Source organism: Mobula hypostoma, chromosome 12 (assembly GCF_963921235.1).
Source record: "Mobula hypostoma chromosome 12, sMobHyp1.1, whole genome shotgun sequence".
Lineage (NCBI taxonomy): Eukaryota > Metazoa > Chordata > Chondrichthyes > Myliobatiformes > Myliobatidae > Mobula > Mobula hypostoma.
The window spans coordinates 7,982,485-8,008,382 of NC_086108.1; the positions used below are offsets into that span (position 1 = coordinate 7,982,485).

Genomic DNA, 25,898 nt, shown 5'->3' on the forward strand with positions numbered 1-25,898 from the left:
CTGAACTCCCTGCCACATCAAGTTCGAAGTGTCACCGGATAATTTGTACTGTACCATATAATCTTTAATTTATGTACTTTACTTTGTTTATTTATGTGTAATTCATCTGTAGATGTAATTCTTACTTTCCTAAGTTATTGTGTGTTATGTGTAATACTGTGCTTTACACCCTGGTTTGGAGAAACGTTGTCTTGTTTGATGGTATACATGTATATAGTTAAATGACAATAAACTTGACTTGACTTGACTTGAGATCACTCATATGTTACGAGATATACTCTTGAATTCAGTCTATCTCATTGGGACACTTGCACCTTATTGTCTGCACTGCACTTTCACCGGTATTCATGACAGTGTTGTCATATCGTCTGGTTTGGAGGGGCCATTGCAGAAAGCTGCAGAGTGTTGTAAACTCAGTCAGCTCCACCATGGGCACCAGTCTCCCCAGGATCGAGGACACCTTCAAAGGGGGGTGCCTCAAGAAAGTGACATCTATTGTTCAGGACCCCAATAGTCAGAACGTGGCCTCTTCTCATTGCTACCATAACGGAGGAGGTTCAGGAACCTGAAGACATTCTCTCAATGTCCTAGGAACAGTTTCTTCCCCTCTGCCAACAGATTCCTGAATGGACAACGAAACCATGAACACTACCTCCCCGGCTTTGCTTTCTTTTTGCTCTACTTATTTAATTTATATATCTACTTCTTATTTGGGTGGCGGCATGGAGATACATCTCTGCCAAAGGAGGTGTAAGGTACTTCTTCTCTCCGTTCGTTTGCAAGTCACCTTTGGGCAAGATGTAGCACCTGCTTAACCCCTCCCCCCAGCCCGATCAAGTTGAAGCCATGGGATGGTGTTGGATGGTCGTACGAACAGCTGGTGCACCTCGCAAGTCCTGGTTATGTGACCACTGGCACCAGGCAGGCAATCCCTGAAGGGTATTAATGGGCTGGGGTCACCCGTCTTGTAAGTATACTGCCCAGAAGAAGCCAATGGCAAACCACTTCGCCAGGAAAATTTGACAAGAACAATCATGGTCAAAGACCATGATTGTCCACATCATACGGCACAGCAATGATGATGTTATTTCTCATTATAATTTATAGAATACTTTATGTATTGCACTGTACATTTGCCACAAAATAACTAATTTTATGACATATCTCAGTGATAATAAACCTGATTCTGGTTCTGGTCCTGAGGCTGCTGAGTTCCTCCAGCAGACTGTGGGTTCCTCCAGGTTTCAGTATCCGCATTCTCTTGTGTCTCCTCTTGAAATATATCATCGTCCTTTCATTGTCGCCGGGTCCAAATCCTGGAACCACCACCTCCCCACTCCCCAATAGCACTGTGGGAGAATCTTCACCAGGACGGAAGTGGTTCAAGGACATGGCTCACCCACCAAACAACCCCCCGCCCCCCCAGCCCACCTTCCCAAGGGAGGAAGGGATAGACTTAGATAGAGTGGATGTGGAGAGGATGTTTCTCCCAGTAGCAGAGTCGAGAACAAAGAGGGTATAGCCTCAGAATAGAGGGACGTCCATTTAGAACAGAGATGAGGAGGAATTTCTTTAGCAAGAGCTTGGTGAATCGGTGGAGGCCAAGTCAGTGGGTATTTTTTAAATGGAGGCTTGATTAGCCAGGGTGTCAAAGGTTACAGGGAAAAGGCAGGAGAATGGAGTTGAGAGGGATAATAAATCAGCCATGATGGAATGGTGGAGTGGACACAGTGGGCTGAATTGCTTAATTCTGCTCCTATATCTTATGGATTAGGGGTCTGAAAGGCTAATATTCTCCATACATAATGGGGAGAGCCAGAGAAGTTGAGCTAAGTGCAAGATCAGATCTGATTATCCATGATTTCATTAAATGGTAGGCAGGTCTGAGGACCGATATAGGTTGTGCTCTTGTTTACCCCTACCTTCCAGGCTTCTTCCACCTCTGGGGTCCATTTTTCCTTCAGAATTGGCTTCACGACTGCAATGAACTGCACTCCAACGTACTGCAGAGAAAACACAGGGCAATGTCGTTACTCGACACGTCTCCTCGCCACACCTGAAGTAAGATGAGAATGATCCAACGTCCAACCACTCCTTACACTCACGCACCCTGGTGTCAAACCCTCCGGTCCTTCTTATAGTGAGGAATGCATCATGTGCTCCATCCTCCCAGTGTAGAATGTACATGGGTCAGTGTTAACACCTTGTATTCTGTCTAGGTAGCCTCTAACCTGATGGCATGAATATTGATTTCTCTTTCTGGTTAAAAAAAAATCCCTACCCGCTTCCTCTATTCCCTTCTCTGGCCTTTTGCCACTTCTCATCTGCTGATCACCTCTTGGGTCCTCTACTCCTGCCCTTTCTACCATGGTCCACTCTCCTCTCCTATCTGATTCCTTCCTCTCCAGCCTTTTACCTTTCCCACCCACCTGGCTTCACCCATCACCTTCCAGCTAGCCTCATTCCCCCACCTCCCACCTTTTTATTCTGGCATCTTTTCTCTTTCCTTTTCGGTCCTGATAAAGGATCTCATCCTGTCTATTTATTTCCATAGATGCTGCCTGACCTGTTGAGTTCCTCCACAGTGTGTGTGTGTGTGTGTGTGTCTTTGGATTTCCAGCATCTACAGATTCTCCTGTGTTGGTGCTAATTTCAGTTAATCCTTCGTTTCAGTTCTGTTTCCACTTACAGGGACCTGGGTTCCTTTAAACCAATATTGCTGCTTGGATAATTCACTATCCACAGAACAGCACAGTACAGGCCTTTCATCCCATGATGTTGTGCAGACCTTTTAACTTACTTCAAGATCAGGGAGATGGGTTTCAAGGAAAGATGTATAAGATCAACCTACCCCTTCCATCCTGCATAGCCCTCCATTTTCTATCGTCCATGTGGTAGATGATAGATAGGTAGATAATTTATTGATCCCAAAGGAAATTAGTGTCACAGTGGCATTACAAGTGCACAGATATATTAGAAGAGAAAGAATAAAAAGTAAGTTACCACAAACAGTCTAACAGGAGGGAGTCATCACTTGCCCGGCTATAGGTTGACTCAATATAGAGCCTAATGGTCAAGGGTAAGAATGACCTCCTACAGCACTCTTTGGAGCAGTGCAGTTGTCTTAGTCTATTACTAAAAGTGCTCCTCTGTTCAGCCAAGGTGGCATGCAGAGGGTGAGAAATATTGTCCAGTGTGGTAAACCATATATATGTTGTTACTGGGTTACCTGTCTGGACATGCCTGGACACGCCCCTCTGCTGACTGCTCCTGTGGCTCCTCCCACAGATCCCTGAATAAAGGCGATTGCGCCATTGCTCCTCCTCGCAGTCCAGGCATGGTGGAGGTCACATTTTACTGCTAATAAAAGCCTTTCAGTATTTACTCTACTTCCAGTCTTTTGGAGTTATTGATGGTGCATCATCCAGAACTGCATGATTTTCCGTGGGGTTCCTTGTTCTACTGCAGCCTCCCGCGTGACCTGTCTGACTCCTGTAACAGAGCTAGCCTTTCTAATCAGTTTGTTGAGTCCCGAATCAGTTTCTTAAATGTCCCGAATGTATCTGCCTTTATCACCATCCCTGGCAGGGTGTTCCACGCACTCACCACTCTCTCCATGGTAAACCTACTTCTGACCTCGTCCTATACTTTCCTCTAAACACCTTAAAGTTAGTCCTTCTTGTATCAGCCATTTCGACCCTGGGGAAAAAAATTCTGACTCTCCACTCTATCTGCCTCTTATCGTCTTGTACACCTCTATTGAGTCACCTCTCAACCTCCTTCACTGCAAAGGGAAAAGCTCTGGCTCACTCAACCTATCCTCATAAGACATGCTCTCTAATAAGCATATACTGTATAACAATTACAGCACGGAAACAGGCCATCTCGGCCCTTCTAGTCCGTGCCGAACTCTTACACTCATCTAGTCCCACCGACCTGCACTCAGCCCATAACCCTCCATTCCTTTCCTGTCCATATAACTATCCAATTTAACTTTAAACGATAACATCAAACCTGCCTCAACCACTTCTGCTGGAAGCTCGTTCCACACAGCTACCACTCTCTGAGTAAAGAAGTTCCCCCTCATGTTACCCCTAAGCTTTTGCCCTTTAACTCTCAACTCAAGTCCTCTTGTTTGAATCTCCCTCACTCTCAATGGAAAAAGCCTATCCACGTCAACTCTATCTATCCCCTTCATAATTTTAAATACCTCTATCAAGTCCCCCCTCAACCTTCTACGCTCCAAAGAATAAAAACCCAACTTGTTCAACCTTTCTCTGTAACTTAGGAGATGAAACCCAGGTAACATTCTAGTAAATCTTCTCTGTACTCTCTCTATTTTGTTGACATCTTTCCTATAATTCGGTGACCAAAACTGTACACAGTACTCCAAATTTGGCCTCACCAATGCCTAGTACAATTTCAACATTACATCCCAACTCCTATACTCAATGCTCTGATTTATAAAGGCCAGCATACCAAAAGCTTTCTTCACCACCCTATCCACATGAAATTCCACCTTCAGGGAACTATGCACCATTATTCCTAGATCCCTCTGTTCTACTGCATTCTTCAATGCCCTACCATTTACCATGTATGTCCTATTTTGATTAGTCCTACCAAAATGTAGCACCTCACATTTATCAGCATTAAACTCCATCTGCCATCTTTCAGCCCAAACTGGCCTAAATCTCTCTGCAAGCTTTGAAAACCTACTTCATTATCCACAACTCCACCTATCTTAGTATCATCTGCATACTTACTCATCCAATTTACCACCCCATCATCCAGATCATTAATGTATATGACAAATAACATTGGACCCAGTACAGAGCTCTGAGGCACACCACTAGTCACCGGCCTCCAATCTGACAAACAGTTATCCACCACTGGCATCTCCCATCCAGCCACTGCTGAATTCATTTTACTACTTCAATACTAATACCTAACAATTGAACCTTCCTAACCAACCTTCCGTGTGGGACCTTAACAAAGACCTTACTGAAGTCCATATAGACAACATCCACTGCTTTACCTTCGTCAACTTTCCTAGTAACCTCTTCAAAAAATTCAAGAGGATTTGTCAATCATGACTAATCCAGGCAGCATCCTGGTAAATCTCCTCTGCACCCTCTTCAAAGCTTCCACATCCTTCCAATAATGAGGCGACCAGAACTGAACACAATACTCCAAGTGTGACCTAACCAGTCTTATAGAGCTATAACACTGCGGCTCTTGAACTCATTTCCCCTACTAATGAAGGTCAACACATCACATACCATCTTAACCACCCTCTCAACTGCTCTAGGTGTGTAGTGGAGAGTATATTGACTGACTGCATCACAGCCTGATACGGAAACACCAATGCCCTTGAATGGAGAATCGTACAAAAATGAATGGATTCAGCCCAGCATATCCTGGGCAAAACCCTCCCAACCATTGAGCACATCTACATGAAACACCCCTGCAGCTTCCATCAGCAGGGACCCCCACCACACAGGACATGCTCTTTTTTCACTGCTCTCATCAGGAAGAAGGTGCAGGACCCTCAGGACTCACACCACTAGGTTCAGGAATGGTTATCACCCCTCAACCATCAGGGTCTTGAACCAAAGGGATAACTTCACTTTCCCCATCATTGAAATGTTCCCATAACTACTGGATTCATGTTCAAGCACTCTTCATCTCATGTTCTCAATATTTATTGCTTACTTACTATGATTAATATTCGTATTTTTTTTTGTATTTACAGTTTGTTATCTTCTGAACTCTGGTTGAATACCCTAGTTTGTGTGGTCTTTCATTAATCCTGTTAATCTATAGATTTATATGCCCACAAGACAATGAACCACAGGGTTGTATATGGTGACTTATATGTACTTTGATAATAAATTTACTTGGAACTTTATAGGTTAAAATGAAAACAGAGAGCTGAGGAGATTCCTAACAGAAGTTTGTAAAGCTGGAACACACATCGACAGGGTTGACATTCAGAAATGTTTCTGATATGCTGCCAGAGTTTGAGGTGGAATTTGATAGGATCGTGGTGATTAGGAGTCATTTAGGCAGCTACAGGAACATGCAGAGAATGGAGGGATTATGGAGAGCCTGCAGGCAAAAAACGTGTGAAATTAATTTGGCATTGTTCTGTCCTGTGCTGTACTATTACAGAGTCACCGAGGTATATTTAAAACAGATGATTTTTTACAAGAACATTAAGATTTTTTTTAAAGATTAGCTTCATTTGTCACACATATACCAAAACATAAACGAGGATTGTTCAGAGTAAGCACACAAGTGTCATCATGCTTCCAAAGCAAACGTTGCATGCCCAAAATTCACTAACCCAACCGGTATGCCTTTGGAATATGGGAGGAAAGCAGAGCACCTGGGGGAAACATAGAAACATAGAAAAACCTACAGCACAATACAGGCCCTTCGGCCCACGATGCTGTGCCGAACATGTCCCTACCTTAGAGCTACCCAGGCTTTACCCATAGCCCTCTATTTTTCTAAGCTCCATGCAGCAAACCCGCATGGTCACGGGGAGAATGTATAAACTCCTTACAGACAGCAGTGAGAATCGATCCTCCATTGGTAGGTTCTTGATTAGTAGGGGTGTCATAGGTTACGGACAGAAGCAGGAGAATGGGGTTGAGAGAGAAACATAAGTCAGCCATGACTGAATGGCGAAGACTCAATTGGCCGAATAGTCTAAACTGGGGTTCCCAACCTTCTAAAGAAATTCATATTATTATTTATTTATTGAGATACAGTGTAGAATAGGCTCTTCCAGCCCTTCGAGCCTCACCGCCCAGCAATTCCCCAATTTAATCGGAACCTAATCAGGGGGCAATTTACAATGACCTATTAGCCAACCAGCTGGTATGGCTTTGGACTGTGGGGGAAACCGGAGCACCCGCAGGAAACCCACACAATCACGGGGAGAACGCACAAACTCATTACAGGCAGTGATGGGAATTGAGCCCGGGTCTCCGGTACTGTAAAACGTTGTGCTAACCACTACACTACCATGCCATGGACCTCTACCATTAACCAAAGGGGTCCTCGGACCCCAAGCTGGGAACCCCTGGTCGAAATCTATTTGCTGTCTTATGGTCTAACGCGATAGTTGCTCGTGCATGTTTCCTTATGGTCCTATGGAGTTATAGAATAATAGTGCACAGAACAGGCTGTCCAGACCTACTCATCCATGCCAACCAAACTACCCCGCTAAGCTAGTCCTAATTGCCTGTGTTCGGCCCAAATACCTCTAAATTTTCAGTTGAAAAGTCAGGAGGTTATGTTGCAAATTTATAAAACTCTGATTAGGCCACATCTGGAGTATTGCATGCAGTTCTGTTTGTCCCACTAGAGGAAGGATGTTGAGGCTTTGGAGAGGATGCAGAAGAGGTTCACCAGGATGCTTCCTGGTTTAGAGGGCATGTCCTTTCACGGGAGGCTGGATAAACTTGGGTTGTTTTCTCTGGAGTGTCGGAGGCTGACGGGATATCTGATAGAGGTTTATAAGATTGTGAGAGGTATAGATAGAGTGGACAGAGTATCGGCTTCCCAGGGTAAAAATGTCTAATACCAGAGGGCATGCATTGAAGGTGAGAGGGGGTGGGTTAAGGGGTTGTGAGGGGTAAATTTTTCACTCAGAGAGTGGTGGATATCTGGAATGCACTGCCTGGTATGCTGGTAGAGGCAAATACATTAGGGGCTTTTCAAGGCATTTAGACAGGCACATGGATGTAAGAAAGATGGGGGGATGTGGACAAGGTGTAGGTGGGATGGATTAGTATTTGGGTGCTTTCGATTTGCCTTTTATTAGGTTTGGCACAACAATGTGGGCTGAATGGCCTGTTCCTGTACAGTACTGCTGTATGCTCTGTGTCCTGATTACCATACGGTGAGAGTCGTTAGGAGAGGCGAGCATGCCGGGAGCCGGGAGGAACTCTTGCTTTAACATAGTGGAATGAGATTTTTCATAAAACTACCAATTCCCACAGCTATCTTGACTGTATCTCTTCCCACCCTGTTTCCTGTAAAAATGCTATTCCCTTTTCTCAGTTCCTTCATTGCTGAGCATCTGTTCCCAGGATTGGGCTTTCCTTTCCAGGACATTAGAGATGTCCTCCTTCTTCAAAGAACAAGTTTTCCCTTCCTCAACCCAAATATAACCATATAACAATCACAGCACGGAAACAGGCCATCTCGGCCCTTCTACTCCGTGCCGAACGCTTACTCTCACCTAGTCCCACCGACCTGCATTCAGCTCACAACCCTCCATTCCTTTCCTGTCCATATATCTATCCAATTTAACTTTAAATGACAACATCGAACCCACCTCAACCACTTCTGCTGGAAGCTCATTCCACACAGCTACCACTCTCTGAGTAAAGAAGTTCCCCCTCATGTTACCCCTAAACTTTTGCCCTTTAACTCTCAACTCATGTCCTCTTGTTTGAATCTCCCCCACTCTCAATGGAAAAAGCCTATCCATGTCAACTCTATCTATCCCCCTCATAATTTTAAATACCTCTATCAAGTCCCCCCTCAACCTTCTACACTCCAAAGAATAAAGACCCAACTTGTTCAACCTTTCTCTGTAACTTAGGTGATGAAACCCAGGCAATAAACAGTAGGCAAATAATATTCAGAACTGAAGTCCATGAAAGTGAGTTCACAGCCATGAGGCCAGTCCTCGCTGCAGCCGATCTAGGAGACTGTTAATTGATCAGCACAGGTCCTTAGTTCTCGGCCTGGTACCCCATCTAGGCTGGATATTTTCAGTGGATCCACCCTCCTGAAGGATGTTCTCACGTCGAGCTCAGAGACTGAAATCACAGGGTTGTCAGGGTTTGGTAGTTTGTGAAGGCTCCTCCATGTTTTGATGGTCAAAGCGAGCAGAGAAGACACTGAGCTCATCTGGAACCAAAGCCTGGTTGTCACCTGTGTCACTTGATTCCACTTTGTAAGAGGTAATAGTATTCAAGCTCCTGCCACAGCTATCGAGCAGCATTCAGTGAGTCAAGTTTGGTCCAGAATCGCCACTTCACATGTGAGCTGGCTTTCCAGAGATTGTAACCATATAAAATATAACCATATAACAATTACAGCACGGAAACAGGCCATCTCAGCCCTTCTAGTCCATGCCGAACTCTTACTCTCACCTAGTCCCACCGACTTGCACTCAGCCCATAACCCTCCATTCTTTTCCTATCCAATTTAACTTTAACCAACAACATGGAACCTGCCTCAACCACTTCTGCTGGAAGCTCGTTCCACACAGCTACCACTCTCTGAGTAAAGAAGTTCCCCCTCATGTTACCCCTAAACTTTTGCCCTTTAACTCTCAACTCATGTCCTCTTGTTTGAATCTCCCCCATTCTCAATGGAAAAAGCCTATCCACGTCATCTCTATCTATCCCCCTCATAATTTTAAATACCTCTATCAAATCTCCTCCATTCCCCGGATATCCATGCTTACCCCATCTTCCCACCATATTAGCTGTGATAGAGTTCCTCTTGTCTCAACCTACCACCCCATGACCTGCCACATCCAACACATCATCCTCCACAACTTCCATCATCCTCAGCAGGATCGCACCACTGAACACATCTTACCTCCCCCTCCCCCTCCGCCCCACATCTCTCCATTCTCTGCAGGGATCACTACCTCCTTTATTCCCTTGCCCATTCAGCCCTCCCCACTCATCTCCCTCCCAGCGCTTACCCCTGCAAGTGGTCACAATGCTACATCTCCCAATTCACCTCTGTTCAGTGCCCCAAATGGTCCTTCCAGGTGAGGCAACAGGAGCGCACCTGCTGGGGTTGTCTATTGTGTCCAGTGCTCCCAACGTGGCCTCCTCTACATTTGTGAGACCCGTCATAAGTTGAGGGACAGCTTCATTGAGTACCCCTGCTCCATCTGCCAAAAGCCAAATATTTTAATTTCAATTCCCATTCCTGCTCCAACGTAGCCCACTCTTGTGCCAAAATGAGGCCATCTGAGTAGTCTCCAACTTGATGGCACGAATATCGATTTCTCCTTCTGATAAAAAGAAATCCCTCCCCTTCCCCTCTTCTTCTATTCCCCACTCTGGCCCCTTACCTCTTCTCACCTGCCTATCACCTCCCCCTGGGTCCTCCCCTCCATCCCTTTCTCCAATGAAACACTCTCCTCCCCTATCAGATTCCTTCCTCTCCATCCCTCGACCTTTCCCACCCAAATGGTTTCACCTATCAGCTTCTAGCTATCCTCCTTCCCCATCCCCTATCTTTTAATTCTGGTGTCTTCCTAGCCCAAAATGTCGATTGCTATATTCATTTCCATGGATGCAGCCCGGCCTGCAGAGATCCTTCAGCATTTTGTGCACATCCCTCTGGATTTCCAGCATCTCCAGAACTTCTCGTGTTTGGGATTGGGATTGGTTGATCAGCTGACCTTCGTTGTTTGTCTTCCAATGGTAGAGTTTGAGTAAAGTATTGATAGTCTCTCCAAAATACTGACTCGTTTTGAAGAACATTGAGAACTTCTGGTTGGGAATGAGCTGTTCTTCTGTGGATTGAAATTGTGCTTTATTTTGTGACAGAGCAAGGATGATATGGAAATCCAAGGTAATAACAGTACCACCACCCTACCTTTCTCTCAGATAGCTCCTCCCCATTATTCCTGTTTCCATAAGACCATGAGATATAGAAGCAGAATTAGGCATTTGGCCCATCGAGTCTGCTCTGCCATTTCATCATGACTGATCCATTTCCCTCTCAGCCCCGATCTCCTGCCTTCTCCCCGTATCCCTTCATGCCCTGACCAATCAAGAATATATCAATCTCTGCCATGTATATGCATATCGACTTGGCCTCCATAGCTGCCTGGGACAAAGGATTCCACAGTTTCACCATTCTCTGTTTAAAGAGAGCCATAGGAGCAAAATTTGGCTATTTCATCTGCTCTGCCATTCCATCCTGGCTGATTTATTTTGCCTCTCAGCCCCATTCTCTTGCTTTCTCCTCATAGCCTTTGACACCCTGACTGATCAAGAAACTCTCAGCCTCTGCTTTAAATATACCCAATGACTTGGCCTCCACAGCCGTCCATGGCGATGAATTCCAGTTTAGAGAGGAAGTCTTTGCCAGGGGGAGTCAGGGACAGACAGTGTGACCTCTTGGTCGGAATAATCTTTCAGCATATTCCTTCGTGTTTCACTGTTTGACGACTGGAACCGAAAAACCGATTGTGTTTATCAAGTGCTGACAGACTGATGGATAAGTAGGTCAGGATACTCCTGACACTTGGCATTGTGTGAATTGTGTGAAACTTCTGTGGGGGTGTAGTGGAGAGTGTATTGACTGGCTGCATCACAGCCTGGTATGGAAGCATCAATGCCCTTGAACAGAAAATCTTACAAAAGGTAGTAGATACAGCCCAGTCCGTCATGGTGAAAGCCCGTCCTACCTCTGAGCACATCTACACCGTACACTGTCCCAGGAAAGCAACATCCATTATTAGTGATCCCCAGCACTCAGGTCACGCTCTCTTCTCACTGCTGCCATGACGATAAAGACACAGGAGCCTCAGGACTCACACCACCAGATTCAGGAAAAGTTATTACCCCTCAGCCATCAGGCTGTTGAATCAAAGGAACAACTTCACTTGCCTCATCATTGAAATGGTCCTGCAACCAGTGGGCTCATTTTCAAGGACCCAATATTTCCTATGTTCTCAATATTTATTGCTTATTTATTTATGAATATTATTTCTTTATTTTTGCTGTCATCTGCACTCTGGTTGAACGCCCCAGTTAGGCAATCTTTCACTGATTCTGCTATGGTTACCATTCTATAGATTTATTGAGTTTGCCCACAGGAAAATGATTCAGGGTTGCGTATGGTGATATAAATATACTTCGATAATAAATTTACTTTGAATTTTGAATTGCTAAGGATGTAACTAAATAATGTACCATTCGTAGGAATGTTGTCTGCACAGGAGGGCTTGAGCTAACGGAGGAGTTAGGACAAGCAGGGGTTCTTCATCCTGCAGCGAAGTAATAAATTTATGGGGAGGCATGGTAACGTAGTAGTTCAAACTTCAAATTTATTATCAAAGTACATTGTGTCACCAAATACAACCCTGAGATTCATTTTCCTGCAGGCATTCACAGAAGAACAAGGAAATACAATGGAATCAATGAAAATCTACACACAAAGAGCATAACAATTTACGACAGCAGTTGTAACGTCGAGGTTCAATTCCTGCTGCCGGCTGTAGAGAGTTTGTACGTTTTCCCCCTGACCCTTCGGGTTGCCTCCGGATACTCCCGTTCCCTCCCACATTCCAAAGATGTACGGATTAGGGTTAGTGAGTTGTGGACATGCTTGGTTGGTGCCAAAATTGTGGTGACACTTGCCATCTGCCTCTCCCCGCTCCCCAGCACAATCTTCCCTGATTTGGTAAGATGTAAACATATCCCTTTGTTATGCTATACTTGTACATGCACTCGTGAGCAGACGAATAAAGTTGGTGCGCATGCGCTGTTGTTTTTATCTGAAAACTCTGTCTCAAAACATGGTGGCAGCGGTGGGGCTCGGAAAATTGCTTTTTTCAACCGCAGCGCCCAATGTTGTCAACTTGCAGTTGGCAGCATGGTAATAGCACAACTCTGAAACATCGGAGGGTGAGTGTAAGAGTAAAAATGTCGACCGAGACGAGGAGCCGGCCACAAATAGAGACGGGTGCAGTAGCAATGCCTGGAGGTGAGACAGCAGAATCTCAGTGGCACCCAGCACCCGCAGGCGACCCCGTGCCGGGGAACCATGGTCGGGGCAGAAGTCCTCCCCCAGTCAGCGGCATCCGCTGGCCACCGGCCGTGACGGTCAACTGCAGAGTGATAGACCGATGGAAGACATGGTGGCAGATGTGGACTAACTACAGCATCGTAGCACAGCTGCCCAAACAAGTTCCAGCACACCAGATGGCATTATTTTTACAGACAATTGGACCATCAGGACTTGAGGTCTACCACAGTTTAGCATTCGCAGATGAGGCTGAAGGCCAAGACCTCAGAAAGGTTTTAGCTGCATTTGACAGATATGTTATTGGTGAGAAAAATGAGACTTATGAACGGTACTTGTTCAACAAGCAGCAACAAGAACAAGGTGAGACCTTTGAATAGTTTCTTGCCAGCCTTAGATCTCTTGCAAAGACATGTAATTTTTGCTTGTGTATGTCAGACAGTCTGTTGAGAGACAAGATCATATGGGTATTAACGTCTCCCAAAGCAGAAACGTCAGTTACAAGAGAGAAGGCTATTGCTCAGTGACTGCATTGACATCTGTGAAAGCACAGAAATGGCTGAATCACACCTACGAGCATTCAGTACAGCTGCAGACAGCAGGTCCGCTACTGTCCATAAGATTAAACCTCGCACTAGCAAGAAAGGTTCAAAGCATCCTGGACAGAAGGCTAGTGCTAGTGGTGGAGCCAGGGCAAAAGGCACCTTGAACAGCCACAGATGTCATAGTGGGGGCACTGGGAGGTGGACCCAAATGCAAGACACAGACACTGAAGGACAAGGAACAGGACTAGGTTAGTCAAGAAAGCAAGGAAAGTGGGGAAGAAAGGACTCTGGACATGACACAGGCCCTGGACGAGACAAGGATACAGGGCCTGGGCTAGAACTTGACTAGGATAGCGGAACCAGGACATGGAACTTGGAACTAGGAGCCTGGACTTGGACTCCGAGCCAGAGACTGGATAAGGACCCAAAACCTGGGTCTTGACTCGGGCTCAGACCCCGGATCTAGGCAAAGGCATGACGAGGCTTGGGTTCTTCGAGGATAGAGTACTTTGAGGCTTGGGTATGGACTCCGAGCCAGAGACTGGACAAGGACCCAGAATCTGGGACTTGACTGGGGCTTGGACTCCAGAACTAGGCGAGGACAAGACTTGGCTACAAGATGAGGAGAGGCAACAGGACTGGATGTGAGACTCCTGGACAGGACAAGGGAACTCTGCACTGGGCTGGGCAAGGTACTCTGGGCTGGGTGAGACACATGGACAAGACGAGAACACAAAGCCATGGCTTAGACAGGATAAGGTTCTTGGATCGTGGCTAGGACTGGACGAGACCTCGAAGCCTTGACTAGGTCAAGGGAGAGACAGGAACGCAGAGCCTTGGTCGAGGGAGAGACAGGAACATGGAACACAGAGCCAAGACCCCTCCTTGGATATAGAGCATAGGGCCGGGACTCATTACACAGAATGCAGAATATGACAAGATGGTTCCCAACACAAGGCAGTGGCAAATGGCTGGACCTACCTAGCGAAGACATGGACACAGAGATGGTTCTCAATACTAGGTAGCAGCAAATGGACAGACCTACCTAGCGAAGGCAAGCACACAGAGACAGTTCAAAACAACAATAGACAGTTCCTTATCTTGCTCCAGCAATTGAACTTGACAGCAGTGCAGGCAAGGGTTACATGCGAGGCAAGACGAGGCAAGGCGAGGTGAGGCGAGGGAAGGGAAGGGAAGGGAAGGGAAGGGATGGGATGGGATGGGATGGGATGGGATTGGATGGGATTTGATTGGATTGGATTCAGACAGGGGGTATGGACAGAACAATCCAGCAGCCAGAGGCTGAATCCTGAAGCTATTTATGAAGCCAGCTCAAACGAGAATCAGCTGCCTCAACAGAAACTGGGGAAAACTGGAAAAACTGGAATAAGGAACATGGACCGGACCGTGGACCGGAATGCGGATTTCATGGACCAGACCATGACAACAGAAGCAAAGTGAACCCTTGCAAGTACTGTTGCACGGAACATGCAAGAGACAAGCAACAATGCCCAGCATACAGACAGGTGTGTGGCATTCGAAATCACTTTGCAGAGGTATGAAAGCAGAAGCCCGTGCATGGGGTGGAAGCACAAAGCGATGACCAATCCAACAGGGACAGCAGCACCGAGTTTATCGACAATGTCACACTGGTGGTCAACAGTTTGAAGACAAGCGATGACGTATTCACACAGATGCTCATCACTGGAAAGCCAATAGACTTCCAAGTCGACAGCGGGGCGAGCATTAACATTTTACCCCACAAATACATGGAGGGAGTAGACCACACACTAAGACAATGCACAAAAAAGCTGATGATGTGGAACAAGACCACCATGGATGCAGAATGGATGTGCAGAGTGAAATTGGGTGACCCCATGACGAACTGCAAGTATTCTGTCGAATTTGTCGTGGTCACTGACGACTTCACACCATTGCTGGGAAGCAGGGCCAGCCAGCAAATGTAGCTGATTACGGTCAATGGTGACAACTTTCGCAGGGTGCATGCATCTACACTTAAAGAAAAACAATGCACACCAGAAGAACGCTATGCAGAGGTGTTCGATGATGCGCCCGGGGAGCTTCCGGGTGCAGCCCGCCTGCAGATTGATGAGGAAGTTCAACCCACAGTGTTACCCCCACGACGTCTACCTCACACTATGAAGCGGGAAGCGAAAGCTGAGCTTGATCAACTGGTAGACCACAAGGTGATAGCTCCGGTCCATGAACCTTCAAGGTGGCTTAGCCAGTTAGTGGTCGCAGAGAAAAACGGCAATCTTTGTATATGCATTGACCCTCGACCATTGAGCAAAGCGCTGAGGAGAGAACACTGCCCCCTCCCAGTGATAGAGGACATTTTGCCAGATCTTCACCAGGCTATGGTTTTCAGCAAGCTTGACAGGAGTTCTGCATTCTGGCAAGTGAAATTGGACAGTGAATCAAGCGTGCTCACCACTTTCAACACACCTTTCGGGCGGTATAGATGGCTCAGACTCCTGTTTGGAACCAGCGTTTCATCAGAGATCTTCCAGCGCAGGCTGCATCAGGCGCTGGAAGGACTACTGGGAGTGATCTGCGTCTCAGACGACATACTGGTGTACGGAAAAGGGGAAACGCAGGAAAAGGCAATCGCCGATCACGATGGGAAACTTGAGTAGCTATTACAGCGTTGTGCAGGGCAGCATATCAGGCTCAACAAGAACAAATCTGTCTTCAGAGCGACAGATAACGTTTTTGGGGCATCTCATCACAAGTGAGGGACTTCAGCCTGATGCTAGAAAGGTCGCTGACGTTCTCAACATGCCAGTACCTAAGGATGTGCAGGGAGTGCAGCGATTGATTGGATTTGTCAACTACCTGAGCCGTTTTCTACCAAGTCTCTCAGATACCCTTGAGCCAATAAGACAGCTGACAAAGCCAGATTTAGCATGGGAGTGGTCAGCTGAGCAGCAAAACGCTGTCTCCAACATCAAGCGGATGGTATGCGGAGCACCGGTGTTAGCATACTACAATTCTAAGGAAGAGCTGACCATCCAGTGTAACGCCAGCAACAAAGGCCTAGGGGCAGCACTCCTCCAGAATGGACGTCCGATCGCATATGCAAGCAGAGCACTAACAGACACAGGAACGCGTTACGCAGCGACCGAAAAGGAAATGCTCACAATCGTTTTCACACTTGAGCGTTTTCATCAATACACTTTTGGCTGCTTCACGAGAACACTCAGTGATCACAAACTGCTCGAGATGATAGTTAAGAAGCCGTTGGTGAAGGTGCCAAAACGCCTACAGGGAATGCTTCTTCACCTGCAGGGCTATGACTTCAACATCACCTACTGTCAAGGAAAGCTCATGCACCTCGCGGATACGTTATCGCAAGCAGTTAGCGGTCCTCCAGGCCAGGAGAACAGCTTCGACAAAGTCAACATGCTATGGCACCTGTCAATCCGCGATGAGCGTCTGGAGCAGATTCGCATAGAAACAGCGAAAGATGACACACTACAGACGTTGAAACGCGTAATCATCAGTGGATGGCCGAGCAAACGTGACGCGCTACCAGAGCAACTCACACCTTACTATAGCTATAGGGCTGAGCCCGCACGGCTTCATCTTCAAAGGTGAGCGTGTCATCATTCCGCAAAGTGAGCCAAAGCAAATGAAGGAAAGAATTCATTCGTCACACTTGGGCGTAGAAGGAAGCCTCAGACGCGCACGCCAATCTCTTTTTGGCCGGGCATGAGCAGCGACATCAAGCAATATATTGCTACATGTGATATTTGTCGCACATACGAAATGAGTCAGCAGAAAGAATCGCTTATGAGTCATGAGGTACCTACTCGGCCGTGGGAATGACCTGTTTACATTCGCGGGAAAAGAGTAACTCGTCCCCATTGATTACTACAGCAATTTCTTCGAGGTAGATCTTCTTTGTGATACGACCAGCGCAGCGTAGCCCAACACAAGGCAGAGTACAAAGTAAATGGCAGGATACTTGGTAGTGTGGAGGAGCAGTGGGATCTGGGGGTACATGTCCACAGATCCCTGAAAGTTGCCTCACAGGTGGATAGGGTAGTTAAGAAAGCTTATGGGGTGTTAGCTTTCATAAGTCGAGGGATAGAGTTTAAGAGTCGCGATGCAATGATGCAGCTCTATCAAACTCTGGTTAGGCCACACTTGGAGTACTGTGTCCAGTTCTGGTCACCTCACTATAGGAAGGATGTGGAAGCACTGGAAAGGGTACAGAGGAGACTTACCAGGATGCTGCCTGGTTTAGAAAGTATGCATTATGATCAGAGATTAAGGGAGCTAGGGCTTTACTCTTTGGAGAGAAGGAGGATGAGAGGAGACATGATAGAGGTGTACAAGGTAATAAGAGGAATAGATAGAGTGGACAGCCAGCGCCTCTTCCCCAGGGCACCACTGCTCAATACAAGAGGACATGGCTTTAAGGTGAGGGGTGGGAAGTTCAAGAGGGATATTAGAGGAAGGTTTTTTACTCAGAGAGTGGTTGGTGCGTGGAATGCACTGCCTGAGTCAGTGGTGGAGGCAGATACACTAGTGAAGTTTAAGAGACTACTAGACAGGTATATGGAGGAATCTAAGATGGGGGCTTATATGGGAGGCAGGGTTTGAGGGTCGGCACAACATTGTGGGCCGAAGGGCCTGTACTGTGCTGTACTATTCTGTGTTCTACAAGTGGTTAGTGAGAATGGCCCACAATACACGTCAGTGGAGTTTCACAGATTTGCACCAGAATGGGATTTTGAACAGTTGTGCAGCAGCCCCGGAAATATCAGAGCGAATGGAAAAGCTGGATCAGCAGTTAAAACAGCTAAGCAGATCCTCACAAAGAGCAACAAATCGCAAGCAGATCCCTACCTCGCACTTCTAGACCATCGCAACACACCTTGGCAAGGGCTCAGCACCAGTCCTGCCCAGCGTTTGATGAATCACCACACATGCACGTTCCTGCCTACAACAGCAAGCTTACTGGAACCCAGAGCTGTACACGAACGTGAGCGTATGAAACAACGTGTCCAGCAGCAGGCCGACAATTACAACAAATCAGCCAAAGATCTTGCCCCACTCGACGAAAGGGATACCGTGCACATGCAGCCCCTGGTGCAAGGTACAAAGAATTGGGAGAAAGCACTTGTGTGTCGGCGCCTTGATGAGTGTTCATAGGTAGTTCAAACCCCTTCTGGGACCTACCGACGTAATCGCATACACCTACGAAAGACGGCTGAGGATCCGCCTGAAAAGCTAATCGCTATGAACAGACAAAACCCGGTCAATCAACCGAGATCAATGACCACAGTGTGCCTACCGCATCAAATGCACACAGCCGAACGCTAGCAGAGGCTAATGACACAACACAAACACTAACACAAGTGTTGAAATTGTCACGGTCCGGTCCGGTCCGTTGTTCGTTGTTCCGGGGTTTCTGGTTTTCCCCAGTTTCTGTTGTGGGGCACAGGTTTCTCGTTTTGAGGCTGAGACATAACTACCTCTGCAAACCAGGGATTCCCTGCTGGACTGTCCTGTTCCCCTCCCTGTCTTTTCCCCCCTCGCCTGACTCTCTGCCTGGATACCTCACCTGCACCACTGTCAAGTTCAATCCCCATGCAGAAATGGAACTGTCTGTCGCTCTTCGGTGTTTCTCTCTTCTTGTCCTCGCCTCTGTGGGGTAGGTCAGGCTGTTCTGCCGTTGCCCTGCGGGGGGATCTGCCTTGTCTTGTCCTCACCTCCGTGGGGTAAGGCAGGCCGTTCTGCAGTTGCCCTGTGGGGGGACCTGTCTTGTCTTGTCTTGTCTTTGCCTCTGTTGGGTAAGTCCGGCCGTTCTGCCATTATCTGATGGATGGTCCTGTCCCACCTTGTTGTGGAGATGAATCTGAGTCCCGGCTTGTCTAAGTATAAGTCCCGGCTCTATGTCTATATACTGTCCTGTCTCATGTTGGTGTCGTGTTAAAGATGAGTCCCGGCTTTTCAAAGGATAAGTCCTGGCTCCATGTTGATGTACAGTTCCCAGTCTGTTTCTGAGCTCCAGCCTCCGCATTCCAAGACCCAAGAACCCAGCCTGCAGCCTCAAGGCCCCAAGCCTGTCTCCAAGCCTCCAGCCTCAAGACCCCAAGCCTGTCTCCAAGCCTCCAGCCTCAAGTCCCCAGCCTCCAGTCCTGCAGTCATGTAATGTCCTTGCCTGGTTCTGGGACCCGAGCCCAAGGCAAGACCCAGGTCTGGGTCCTTGTCCAGACTCTGGCACGGGGTCCAAGCCCAAGTCTGCGTTCTTGTCCCTGCTCCTTGTCTGTATCCTGTCATGTCCCTCCTCTAGTCAAGTCCTGTTCCTTGTACTTCACTGTGTCTTGCATTTGGGCCCGCTCCCAGCGCCCCTCATTGTGACAGAAACATGCAAATAACAAACAACAGGACTCGGCTAAAACAGTAAAAACTCGTTCTGGCTGAACACTGAAAAGGAGACTTTGTCCCACATTGAATAATTGCATGAACAATTGAACAATAAGTCTGTGACACTATCTGGCATTTTAATGTCATGTTTATACTCAAAGAAGGACCATGTCCTACTTGATGTTGTGTAGTTTGTAGTTTGAAGCGGAAGTTGAATTTTAGTATGTTTTATATTTTGTATATATGTGCATACAAACAGAAATAATGAGTGGTATGTATTTGTGACAGGCATAAGAGACATAAAGCATGATTAATGAATGCTTTGAAAGTTAGTTCCATGAAAATACACTGGAAAGCAGACTTCAGAGAAATTAATTGTTAATACAATTGTTCCTTTTCTTTGTTTCGATAAGAAGGGGGATGTTATGATATACTTGTACATGCACTCGTGAGCAGCCGGTTAAAGTTGGTGCACATGCACCGTTTTTATCTGAAATATCTGTCTCGAAACACCTTTCATGGTATGTGGGTTTCCTCCCACCTTCCAAAGACATACAGGCAAGGGTTAGAGAGTCGTGGGCGAGGGTTAGAGAGTTAAGGGTGAGGGTTAGAGAGTCGTGGGCGAGGGTTAGAGAGTTGTGGGCGAGGGTTGGAGAGTCATGGGCGAGGGTTGGAGAGTCGTGGGTGAGGGTTAGAGAGTTGTGGGCGAGGGTTGGAGAGTCGTGGGCGAGGGTTGGAGAGTCGTGGGTGAGGGTTAGAGAGTTGAGGGTGAGGGTTAGAGAGTCGTGGGCAAGGGTTAGAGAGTTGAGGGTGAGGGTTGGAGAGTCGTGGGCGAGGGTTGGAGAGTCATGGGCAAGGGTTAGAGAGTTGTGGGTGAGGATTAGAGAGTCGTGGGTGAGGGTTAGAGAGTTGAGGGTGAGGGTTAGAGAGTCGTGGGTGAGGGTTAGAGAGTTGAGGGTGAGGGTTAGAGAGTCGTGGGTGAGGGTTAGAGAATCGTGGGCGAGGGTTAGAGAGTTGAGGGTGAGGGTTGGAGAGTCGTGGGTGAGGGTTAGAGAGTTGTGGGTGAGGGTTAGAGAGTCGTGGGTGAGGGTTAGAGAGTTGTGGGTGAGGGTTAGAGAGTTGTGGGTGAGGATAGAGAGTTGAGGGTGAGGGTTAGAGAGTCGTGGGCGAGGGTTAGAGAGTTGTGGGTGAGGGTTGGAGAGTCGTGGGCGAGGGTTGGAGAGTCGTGGGCGAGGGTTAGAGAGTTGTGCGCGAGGGTTAGAGAGTCGTGGGTGAGGGTTAGAGAGTTGTGGGTGAGGGCTAGAGAGTCGTGGGCGAGGGTTAGAGAGTTGAGGGCGAGGGTTAGAGAGTTGTGGGCGAGGGTTAGAGAGTCGTGGGTGAGGGTTAGAGAGTTGTGCGCGAGGGTTAGAGAGTCATGGGCGAGGGTTGGAGAGAGTCATGGGCGAGGGTTAGAGAGTTGAGGGCGAGGGTTAGAGAGTTGTGGGCGAGGGTTAGAGAGTCGTGGGTGAGGGTTAGAGAGTTGAGGGCGAGGGTTAGAGAGTTGTGGGCGAGGGTTAGAGAGTCGTGGGTGAGGGTTGGAGAGAGTCATGGGCGAGGGTTAGAGAGTTGTGCGCGAGGGTTAGAGAGTCATGGGCGAGGGTTGGAGAGAGTCATGGGCGAGGGTTAGAGAGTTGTGGGTGAGGGTTAGAGAGTCGTGGGTGAGGATTAGAGAGTTGTGGGCGAGGGTTAGAGAGTTGTGGGTGAGGGTTAGAGAGTCGTGGGTGAGGGTTAGAGAGTTGTGGGCGAGGGTTAGAGAGTTGTGGGTGAGGGTTAGAGAGTTGAGGGTGAGGGTTAGAGAGTCGTGGGTGAAGGTTAGAGAGTTGTGGGCGAGGGTTAGAGAGTTGAGGGTGAGGGTTAGAGAGTTGAGGGTGAGGGTTAGAGAGTCGTGGGTGAAGGTTAGAGAGTTGTGGGCGAGGGTTAGAGAGTTGTGGGCGAGGGTTAGAGAGTTGAGGGTGAGGGTTAGAGAGTCGTGGGTGAAGGTTAGAGAGTTGTGGGTGAGGGTTAGAGAGTCGTGGGTGAAGGTTAGAGAGTTGTGGGCGAGGGTTAGAGAGTTGTGGGCGAGGGTTAGAGAGTTGAGGGTGAGGGTTAGAGAGTCGTGGGTGAAGGTTAGAGAGTTGTGGGTGAGGGTTAGAGAGTCGTGGGTGAAGGTTAGAGAGTTGTGGGCGAGGGTTAGAGAGTTGTGGGCGAGGGTTAGAGAGTTGAGGGTGAGGGTTAGAGAGTTGTGGGCAAGCTATGTTGATGCTGGACACATGGTGACACCACTTGCAGGCTGCCACCCCAGCATATTCTTAACTTGAACAACACATTTCACTGCAAACAACAGGAATTCTGCAGATGCTGGAAATTCAAGCAACACACATCAAAGTTCCTGGTGAACGCAGCAGGCCAGGCAGCATCTCTAGGAAGAGGCGCAGTCGATGTTTCAGGCTGAGACCCTTCGTCAGGACTAACTGAAGAAAGAGTGAGTAAGGGATTTGAAAGTTGGAGGGGGAGGGGGAGATCCAAAATGATAGGAGAAGACAGGAGGGGGAGGGATAGAGCCAAGAGCTGGACAGGTGATAGGCAAAAGGGATACGAGAGGATCATGGGACAGGAGGTCTGAGAAGAAACACCTTATAGTCCGTCTGGGTAGCCTCCAACCTGATGGCATGAACATCGACTTCTCTAACTTCCGCTAATGCCCCACCTCCCCCTCGTACCCCATCTGTTACTTATTTTTAAACACACATTCTTTCTCTCACTCTCCTTTTTCTCCCTCTGGCCCTCTGAATATACCCCTTGCCCATCCTCTGGGTCCCCCCCCCCCGTCTTTCTTCTGAGACCTCCTGTCCCATGATCCTCTCGTATCCCTTTTGCCTATCACCTGTCCAGCTCTCGGCTCTATCCCTCCCCCTCCTGTCTTCTCCTATCATTTTGGATCTCCCCCTCCCCCTCCAGCTTTCAAATCCCTTACTCACTCTTCCTTCAGTTAGTCCTGACGAAGGATCTCGGCCTGAAACGACGACTGCACCTCTTCCTAGTGTTACGTACCCCGTAACTGGGTTGCCAAACCAGCAGAAATGGGTCACTCAGTTGGAGTCTGGAGTACTAGAACTAAGAAAGTTTTATTAAAGAAACAAGCAACACAGTAATCGAAAGGATAATAAATGCAACAGTTCAGCGATGATAAACACACATGTGCACAGAATTAAGATAACAGCATCAATCAAGCTCTATCGTTGTCTAGGGGTAAATGACCAAATTTCAAAGTGACTCAAAGTTCAGTCCAGTTTAGTAGTTCAGTTCGCAGTAATCGTTGCCATGGCGATGGACAACATGGGGGAAGAGAGAGAGAGAAAACAGGAACAACTGATCATTCAGACACGGCTTCACTCACAGACCGACGATATGGCTCACAAACAGCTTTTGGGCGGGTCCTTGGTGATGTCACCTGAGGTCACCGACTGTGACCCCTCCTCCAGATGCGGTCGATCCTCTGCAGTGAACCCGGCACCCAGGCAAGGGCGGACACACACCGGGTTCCCGCTGATCGTACCTTTCCACCCTGGTCGTTGTCTGATACTTCTCACCCACTCGTGAGAGGCGTACCGCTTCCAGGGTCTCGTTACCTCGGGTGGCGTGTGTGTTGCCTTAGCGAACCTGTCCCTTTTTATCCCCCTGCTGGGGTATCACCTATCCATCACTTCAAACAGTTCAAGGTTCAAAGGGGGGAGCCGCTCCAGACAGCTCTCTCTCCCCCGTCCCTTCATTACACATCTCCAGACGCTGCTCCATTGTTCCTTATTTCTCCTTCCCCTGAGGGCAGGTGGCAGACCACTTGCTGATGTCACTGATGCTAACCTAGGCCAGCAAACATCTTAATTTTATGTGTATTCTTGTCACACTTCCCCCCTTTTAAGGATTTTTACCGGGAGGTAAAAATTACAAACATGAATACATTATTTGATACATCCACAAATATACATCTTTATCAGCTATTTGGCTAACACAGCGAGTTTGAAGCTGTCAACACCTTGACAGACAGTCATCGCATTTTCTGTTCCTTTTACACGTGTTATTAATAATCCCTTAGACCAGGCTCCAACTCAGCAAACTTCATAGTGGCCAAAAACACTGATGAATTGCGACCATTGTAACCTCTCATTTGGTTATGTCCCGGACCACAATAACAAGGGTCGTCCCATTCCGACTCAGTTTTCTCTCGCAAGGGCTTAGTAGGAGGGGGACGGGTATTGACCGCAGAGTTATTGCAAAACTTCCTGCAGTACCCCACCATCTCCAAGAGCCTTCTGAGGGCCCTCTTGTCTGTCGGGGTTGGGAGGTCAGCGATAGCCTGCACTGTAGCTTGCATCACTGCCAGCTGCCCCTGTGTCACCACAATTCCCAGGTAAGTGGCCCTCGTGTGGCCGAATTCATTTTTTTCAAGGTTCACTATCAAGCTGGCTTCAGACAGCCATATTAAATTGCCAATACACACCTCTGTGTTCATCAGCCCTTTAGTCACTGAATTACTCATTATATATGCATGTTGTTTACTAGGCTGCCCTATTGTAACAGACATCACCCAACGTCCCAGTTCTTTGCATTGCCTCGGGACAATCAAACACACGGGTGGGAGTCGTTTAATTACTTCTCCTAAAGAGTCGCTTTGTTCGGGGATTAAGGGAGAGACCTTATCAATAGACCTGGCTAGAACAATAGCCTTCTCCCATCTGATCGATCCCATCCTAATCTTTTCAAAATGTTTTTTTCCTCTTATCAGGGGGCCCCTAGCTTCATTGATTTCCACGCTAACATCGACTAGGTTTGTTAGCATATCAAAAGCCGGTGACCGTCTCAGTTCGCGTCGGTCATGATCAATAACATTTTTCCCCCGGGCAGCCGGTACATCTCTTTCACGATTCCACCAACTGTTTCCTCCAGCACCGCAAAATGTCCACCGGGGGGTACCTCGTGGGCCATGTTAAAAACCTCATCCCCATAACTCTTTTGCACCACCCCCCACTCCTCATCTGCGGATACTGTACTTGATTTCCCTTTTAGCACTTCCTCCTCCGCACAATAGCCTACTAGTTCCCTTGTCAAGGCTGTGTCAGAGAGAGCGGTCTCTGACAAAACCATCAGCCCCTCGTCTCGCTCCTGCGTCTGCACAAATTCTTTCCTGGCTACTGCTACGTCCGTCCCAGCTCCCTCACTACCTCTTGTCTCACTACACCCCGTTTCATACAAGGTTGGCAGAAACGTTTCAGCTAAATTCACTATCGCGGGCCCGTGATGAACCTGTGAGTCCATGGGCGGGGCCTCCATGCTGGCAGGCTGACCCGTCAATCTCACGACTGGGAACACGATTCCTCCGGCGAGGTCATTACCGAGCAAGACTTCCACGCCTTTCATCGGTAATTCGGACCTCACCCCGATCGTGACTAGTCCAGAGACCAGGTTGCTTTGTAAGTGTATCTGGTGCAAAGGGACTGACTCTGTCCCTTCCCCAACACCTTTGACCTCTACCTCCCCAGTCTGGGTCTCTGAGCTAAACTCTAATACACTCTTCAGTATTAGTGACTGACACGCTCCCGTGTCTCTCCAGATCCGCACTGGAACTGGTTTTAACCTCTTTTTCACTGACACCAGTCCGGCCGAGATAAACCTCTCGCGCCCTTCCTGGACTTTTTCAGACCTGTCCTTCCCTAGCGGTTCGCTTAACAGCTCGATACAGCCATTCAACATTGCCGTTTTTCCTTTTCCCGTCTCCTTCCTTGGGGCAAAGCACCTGGACGCAAAGTGTCCGGCTTTCCCACAATTATAACAGACGACCCCAGGAGACTTCCTACCAGACTGCTCCCGGTCTACCTTATCCTTTTCACTAGTCCCCGGCTTACTTTCTGACTTTTCCGGCGGACTCTCCCCGCCGTCCTGACTACCCTTCTGGTAGCCTTTACTCGGGGCAAACTTCATTTTATGCGTCAACGCATACTCATCCGCTAACTTAGCAGTTGCGGCTAACGTGGCTGCCTCTTTCTCATCGATGTAGGGTCTCATACCCTCAGGGACACAACCTTTAAACTGCTCAATCAGGATCAGTTGTAGCAGTCTGTCATAATCCCCCTCTAC

General features: G+C 47.8%; 1 protein-coding gene across 2 annotated transcripts in view; it reads right to left on the bottom strand.

The window, feature by feature from the left end:
* xgb (x globin) overlaps positions 1–25,898 on the bottom strand; it is a 126,446-nt gene that overhangs the window by 38,619 nt on the left and 61,929 nt on the right. For both annotated transcript variants that reach the window (XM_063063588.1, XM_063063587.1), the window contains exon 4: positions 1,923–2,003. In XM_063063588.1, coding sequence (XP_062919658.1) covers positions 1,923–2,003 — 81 coding nt within the window. The remainder of the gene's footprint in view (positions 1–1,922; positions 2,004–25,898) is intronic.